Genomic DNA, 7,037 nt, shown 5'->3' on the forward strand with positions numbered 1-7,037 from the left:
CAAGTCTTGTAGGAATACTTTATTGCATATGGCAACACAAGTTTCTTAATATTGATGAGCTGAAAGGAAGTATTTCTGTACAGAGATCTGTACGATGTGATTAACACTGTTCAACAGCAGCCATTTTGACACAAAGTTGAACGTGAACGGCTAATTTTGTGAATGAATGAAATGATATTTTCCAGTGAATCAACATGCTGTAGAACAGTTGCAATGTAAATTGCAATATAAAGACTGACTTGTAGTCGTTTGCATTCAACATTTAATCTTAAACCGCAGGAAATAACTGAGCTGTTTACGGCAAACTAAAAATGTCCGGAAATTCTGACCGGATATCAAATCAAAAGAAGCTCGACAATTAAAGCAAAGCAGTTTGTCTTATTTCCCCAAGTAGAACCCTTAGTATCACTAGAACAAACTGACACATTGCTCTGTGCTTTCTTGTTCTGGATTTCACTGGCAACATAAAGCACTTGTGGTTGAACTGGTTCAAAGATGTACTTTTACATAAAGTGCACACTCAAACAGAAATGGTTTTTTTGTTGTTTTTTTCCAATATGCATTAAGGTTGCATAGTAGCAAAAACCACCGGCAACAAAGGCGAGCGAGCGCTAGTACTCGTCCTCAAGGTCATCGTCCAGATCGGAAAACTCAATGGATGGCCTGTTGTCCTGAACCTCTTCATCCTCAGCAAGGGGATCTGCAATCCAAAAACAGGATAAATGGACGCCAACACATAATAGAAGACACCAGTAGAGCTAAACTGGAACCTACAGAAGAGCACAAGGGCCACTCGCCTGAGAAAAAAAAATGTGGTGGAGGAGAATAAAGGCGGAAAGCCATCCTGGTGAAACTTTACTTCGGACTCTTATATACCTTCACTTTTCATTCACAAGCAGATTTCAGGATAAGGACTTCAAAAAACAAGATGCTGAAGTTCACTTTGAAGCTTTCTATTGGGCAGTTAAGGAGGAAGTTAAGGGAAAGTAACTCCATCACCCCGAGCGACTGATTGTTTTTATGGAGCTCTTATCAGATTAACTTTTTCTGGAACAATTCGATTATGAAAATGCTTTTTTGCATATAATGACTTCTTTCTCGAGGTGCTCAATAAAAGAAAGAAAAACAAACGTAATTGTTTCCCTCATGGGTGGTTTTGATAATCTTCTGTAGGAACCTGCTTGATACGCGAGGGCGGCTCCTCGTCAAATATGAGAAACGTACTTTCAAGATTGTCCATGTGTTCATGAAGGATTCTCAACACGTTGAATAACTGGGTGAGAAAGGGGGAAGAAACGGGTCTTTTTTCAAGATTTATTTGATAAGATTTAAACATCAATCATGTTTATATGAGCATGCATTAGCGGGCGTGTGTGTGTATGTGTGTGTGTGTTCGTACCCCAGCTCCATCAACAGCTCCCAGCACATCTGAGAACCTCTGCTCACAGAAATGAAGCAGCACCACCAGGTAGAGTCCACTGCTGATGAATTCATCATACTCTGACTGTAGACAAAAGAATCCAGAATCAAACCACTTCATTAAATCTATATTTGGAATTCATATAATATAAACACTAATTGTTCAAACCCAAGGCTTTCTGTAACAATCTAAGGCACGCTACAAAAGGATGACCAAGGTTTTAAAAACCAGTTACTCAATTCAAAGAGCAGGTGAATTATGTTTATCGCCCTCTGGTGTTAGGCTGCACGAAGGAAATAAGCCCCTCCCCTCCCCTTTATTCTCGATGGCACCTCGTGTCTCACTCACTTGTACGTGTGTCCTGTATAACTCCTGGATGTTAAAGTCGTCTATATTCAAATGCAGCTTCTCTTTGCAGAGTTCGCACGTTGTGATGGCTTCCAGGTTTGTTGCTAATGGAGGCAAAAACACGGCGGATTAGCGGGCCGATCAGACGAGGACTTAATTAGATCTGAAGGTTGGGGGGGGCTCTTTCATTCACCTGAGCTGATTTTGGAGCAAATCCACCTCTTGATGCAATCCTGATGAACATACTGCAGACTGCCTATACACCGACACGGCTGGATCAAGGGGTTGGAGGAGGAGTCCTCGCCCATCTGGCAGATGCGGCACATGTCACCTTCTTCCTCGTCAGATTCCTCTAGCAGCAGCCTGAGGGAGCAAAAAGACGGGATCACTCCACCCGAGCTGTTGGCGATGGAAATGGCCACGTCTCAAAGTTGAACGAGAGGAAACAGGAATCACACTTGATACCTCTCCTTGATCTTGCGGAGCTTCTCCTCATCCTTGCCAGACGCGTCCGTCTCCTTCTGGTCACCCGTCTGGTTCTCAACACTACTAAAACTTCTGGGAAGTGATACGTTCTCACAGACCCCGACCCTGCGGCGGGGCGAGAACTCATCGGTATCATCTTCTGACGCTGGCCGGACGCCATCCGGGAGTCTGCGGGAACCGCCGTTCCCAAATGCTGGTAAACCGGCAGCTCCTTCATCTTTCTCTTCCTCCTCCTCCTCTTCTTCATCATGATCATCATCGTGTGAGGAGCTGCAGTCATTGTTGCTCCACCCCCCAGAGGAGCGTTGACTCTCGTCCCTGGCGTGCCTTCTGAGTCGAGACAGGAGAGGAGAGCAGCGGTCGCGGATGGAGGAAGACAGCCAAGAGGAGGACATCCCTCCGTGTCTTGGGACACTGCTGCCGGCTCCAGGTTCTCTCGAGGAGGGGGGCAGCTCAGACGGGCCGCCGCGGTAGCCGCCAGGGTTGCTTTCCTGGACTGGGGCGCGGGCTGTTCTGCGATTCCTGAGGATCCCAAAGGTCGTCTCTGAGGTTCGAGTACTTGGCTCCACACAAGATGTCCTGGTCCCCTGAACCGTGACCGCGCGTTTCCCCCCAGCAGATGGACCGTCGTCATCGAGGGAGCGAATGCTGGAGCCGCTCGAAGAGTCTTGGCTGGAGCGACGTGAGAAGAGTCTGGACAGAAGGCGGCGGGTGGAGCGGGTGCCTTCCGATTCGACGCCTTCGGGATTCGGCCGTGGAGGGAGCGCCGTCTCGGCTCTGGCCGAGGGTGCAGCGTACAGGGAGGTGCGAGACGGGAAGGAGGGGGAGACGAGTGGTGACGTTTGGTAGCTTCTCTGCTGTTCCTGAGGTGGCTGCAGGCGGGGCGACCCAAGTGAGAACCGGGCTGAAGTTCTGCTGCTCAAATCGCGTCCCAGTGAAGAATACTGCGAGGTGGAAGATGTTGTGAGGTGATTCCGGGAGCTTTCTCTCGCCATGGGGGAGTAAGAAGAAGACGAGGAGGGGGAACAGTAGGTGGTCTCTTTGGGCCGAGCCCCCTGCGCATACGTGGAAGTCACCCTGTGGCTTTGACCTGAAATAAGAAAAATAAAAGTGTACATTTCCCTCCATCAATCCCTCATTTTTTAAAAACGATGTTAACAAAATGCCAGCAAACAAGTCATCACATTGTGGGGGGCAGATTATTGTGCTCAGAGTGTTGCTGTGCCTACACAATGATGGCGCAAATCCACTCCTAATCCTCCCTTCTCCCAAACCTGCGAGGCCGCTCTCATTCTTTGTCTCTCTCCTGGACCAAAGCGGATTTGAAGAGGATGAGGATGAGGAAGATGATGTCGATGACCGAGCGTGGAAACGGCACGGCGTCGGGGAGGGAGTGTCGCGCTGCTTTTCACCCACATCTGTTGAGAAAAGAGGAGGCAAACTGCTTTAAGGGGTCATACATTTGAACACAATAAACATATAGCAAGTAGAGGACGAGTAAAAAAAAACAGGTCCGTAAACTGGAAGCATGACTCAACCGGACTGTTTTTCCTCACGTTTGCCAGCCGCACATGAGGTCAGGGGAGCTACGAGGCGCACCGTGACCTCCACACACCTGATATTATGTACCTTTGGCACTGCTAAGCCCCTTACTGGTAAAGGTGGATCCTGTAGCTAACGTGCTGGGCGTTCTTGAGTAGAGTCCTCTGTTGCTGTATGACATTTTGGCCCTTTTAGAATCGCCATCATCAGCGGCGTTCAACACGACTGAGCGCATCCCCAACGTCCCCTCAGAATCAGTCTGGGAAAATAAAAACCCACATTAAAAAAAACAAAAGCTCATATTTCACCAATTATGATTCAGGAAGGACTGAATGAGAGCACAGCTCTAATACCGATTTAATCCTGCTGCCGAGAGTCGAGTCAGCCCACGGGCGATCGTAGGATCTACTGGAGGAGGTCAGAGAGGAGGGTAACTTCCAGCTGGAGGAGCGGCTCTCAGAGCTCCCGAAGTCTCTCGAGCCCAGGAGACGGGAACTCTTCAATGGAAGAAAAGGATTTGAAAGATCAGTTTAAATGTTGTCTCACCTCTGAGACCTTTTACCGCTGAACTGACCACAAGCGTCTGGCTTTAAGTGCTATAGTGCTGACTTATTACACATCTCGACCGCACATTAATGGAAAGAGCTGATGTAATTGCAGAGTTCTATGAGCACAGTTTGCATCATCTAAAATCCTGCATCATCCGCAGCAGCACAGTATGTTGTACACAGCAAAAACAACAATTTATAACGTACATACGGTATGTTTGTTCATAAGATAGGTGTTTTTGTCCTAAACAACAAATGCTAACATGGTAGAACAGAATCAAACATTAGTATTGAGGAATCTGTCTTTAAAAACACGTCCATGGCAAAAATAGCAGCAGCTGCTGCTGGGCTCAATGCACCCACAATCTAACAAGACAGAGAAGAAGTGGCTTATTCAGGGTTTGCACCTTGCTTAGGAATATTCTGGAGAGACAACAGGGGCCCGGGCCATTAGAAACACTATCCTGAGAGGGGCAAGCAGGACTAAAATACACACGAGAGCCAAGAATCTAGGCTGCTCTATAAAAAGACACTCAGTGCCGCTACTGCTGCACTGCTGACATATGCCGTTATCTACGATTCTGGACTCCAGAGGGAAACTGGAAGAAATTGGCATCTTTTAAAGTCTTTCTCTCAGTACTTAATACACGAGGCAGATGTGAAGAAATTTAAAATAAAAGTGAAATTCTGATAGAGTCGGAGGAAGGCGTGAGCCCTAAAAGTACTATTGTCGTTCATTTTAATCTTAATCCAATAATATTCCACCTGACCCTACTGCAATAATGAAATGGGCTCGTCATACACATTTAGATTAAGATAGACTAAATTCAAGACTAAGGAACAAAAGGACATCTGCGTTTACTTCTGTGCAATCATACCTGTTGGTCCAGGTCGGCTTTATAAGATGAGGACACTCTCGGAAACCTGTCATGGCTCGACGCCGTCTCCCCGCTGTGCAACCTGGTCGAGCCCAGAGATGACGAGGAGAGTCGCGGGCTAGATATGTAGGATGGCCTCGAACTGGGCAGAAAGAAAGGAAGCCTGCGAGAGCCAGAGTCCATCATGGATTACCTGTTCAAGCAGGGTGGGCGAGATGGTTGGGGTCAGCTGTTGGGCAGCCAGCAAAAGAAAACAACAACAACAACAACGCTACCCTGGACGAGTCAATTATCCCAGAACAAATGAGCAGAGATGAGGTGAACTTTACACCTGCAGCATGGCCTCATAAACAGCCTGCACCCTTGCAATCTAGTCTGTAATCGCATTTCCGCCACGGCGTTGCCAAACCCCTCGGATCCGAGTTGCAGTGTCTATCTTGGGGACTCTGAACTCAGTCACATGAATATGACACTTAAAGCAAGCCGAAGCACTTTCAACAGCATGTAAACAGGATACTGTAAAGCAATTCTGAGATGCTCTTTAACCATTCACATCTGCGTCTATAACAGTTGTTCAATGTGGAACAATGAGAGTAACTCGCTGACACCAATATTGATCTAGAAATACAGTATAGCTGTATTAATTATTATACTGTAGACAATATATAAGGAGGGGTTTTAAAGTGTTAGTACAGAATACGAACAGACTATAAATACGCTAATAAATACACAAATAAAAGTGCTATCATTAGTTAAACTACGACGAAAAACCGAGCGCAAGACTTGCATTAAAGCAGGAAAATGCTAGTGTCAGTACCAACTTAAAGTGCACCACATAAAAGTCGAAAAACAGACTCGATTTCTTTGCAGGTTGGACGACGCCAATCGACAATAACGTCGCCTTTTCCGCATTCCCAATGTTTTTAGTCACAAATCAGCCATCACTTTTTGAGTTTTCAAAGAAGGAACAAGAAAAAGCTAAAACCGCACCCTAAGATCGTTTTGTTACTAGATGGCCTTGACAGAGACGGGACACGACATTTAAACATCGTGTCATGTTTATTCTCGACTTATTTGTCCCTGTTCGGATGCGGCCGCGGAACATTTCAGCTGCTTTAGGACTATTCGATGGAGCTTTTTGCTGCATTATCAACACCGTTAGCTAGAATGCTAACGCTAAGTTGTTAGCTGGACACTTGTGCCCTGCCATGCAAGTCTGATATAAGAGTGTAATAACTGATGATGCACCCACCAAATGCTTATTGGCTCACCTTGATAACGACAGATCCCACTAATAAGATGCAGATGGTGAAATAAAGAGGACAGCGAGCTGTCAGGGCGCAAAGTCATCACCTTTAATTTTCAGCAGCGATGGCGTCCGTATTGACTCCTGTTGACAAATGATCACGTGGCGCAGGGAATCAGAGGGAGAGGTTCGAAAAGATCACTTTATAGCGATTTATCATCCACACGTTTGCTCTAATCTATTGGTAGCCACAAGATTGATGCGCGAGAAGGACCCACATTTTGGCAACATATAAATGTAAAGCTCTACCGATTGTCGACAACTTTAATGATGAAGCAACAGGATCTATAAACAGCGCCCTCTTGTGGTAACTGCGCGACAGAATGGGAGCAAATACGCAGAAGTCATCAAACGTGCACATAAACGTTTAACTACGATACTCCGCACTAATCTTTACTTAAAGCAGATTATATATTAAACACGTGTTACACGTGTGCACTGTTTTAAGGATAATAAGATTTTCTTGGGTTTATCGTGGGAAACAGGTGTTGCTGGTTGACAGTTTAAGT

General features: G+C 46.2%; 1 protein-coding gene across 2 annotated transcripts; it reads right to left on the reverse strand.

The window, feature by feature from the left end:
- Nucleotides 1–4: 4 nt before the first annotated feature.
- On the reverse strand, nt 5–6,769 carry marchf7 (membrane-associated ring finger (C3HC4) 7). Of its 2 annotated transcripts, none has more exons than XM_029845718.1 (11): nt 6,576–6,769; nt 5,223–5,415; nt 4,150–4,293; nt 3,908–4,055; nt 3,484–3,672; nt 2,234–3,344; nt 1,962–2,131; nt 1,769–1,872; nt 1,400–1,504; nt 1,225–1,273; nt 5–700 (listed from the first exon to the last, which is right to left on the reverse strand). In XM_029845718.1, exons 2-11 carry the CDS (start codon nt 5,406–5,408, stop codon nt 612–614), a joined length of 2,295 nt encoding a protein of 764 aa, XP_029701578.1. In that variant the 5' UTR covers nt 5,409–5,415; nt 6,576–6,769; the 3' UTR covers nt 5–611. The 2 variants fall into 2 exon arrangements, with proteins under 2 accessions (XP_029701578.1, XP_011608370.2); XM_011610068.2 differs by having other exon boundaries at nt 6,494–6,768.
- Between the last annotated feature and the right edge of the window lie 268 nt (nt 6,770–7,037).

This window comes from Takifugu rubripes, chromosome 13, assembly GCF_901000725.2.
Source record: "Takifugu rubripes chromosome 13, fTakRub1.2, whole genome shotgun sequence".
NCBI lineage: Eukaryota > Metazoa > Chordata > Actinopteri > Tetraodontiformes > Tetraodontidae > Takifugu > Takifugu rubripes.

Coding starts and splice junctions, on each gene's coding strand:
- marchf7 (XM_029845718.1), bottom strand. CDS start 5,408: ATGATGGACTCTGGCTCTCGCAGGCTTCCTTTCTTTCTGCCCAGTTCG. Junction 1,505..1,768: donor TATACAGGACACACGTACAA/GTGAGTGAGACA, acceptor TTTTGTCTACAG/TCAGAGTATGATGAATTCAT. Junction 1,274..1,399: donor GAGCTGTTGATGGAGCTGGG/GTACGAACACAC, acceptor TTTCTCACCCAG/TTATTCAACGTGTTGAGAAT.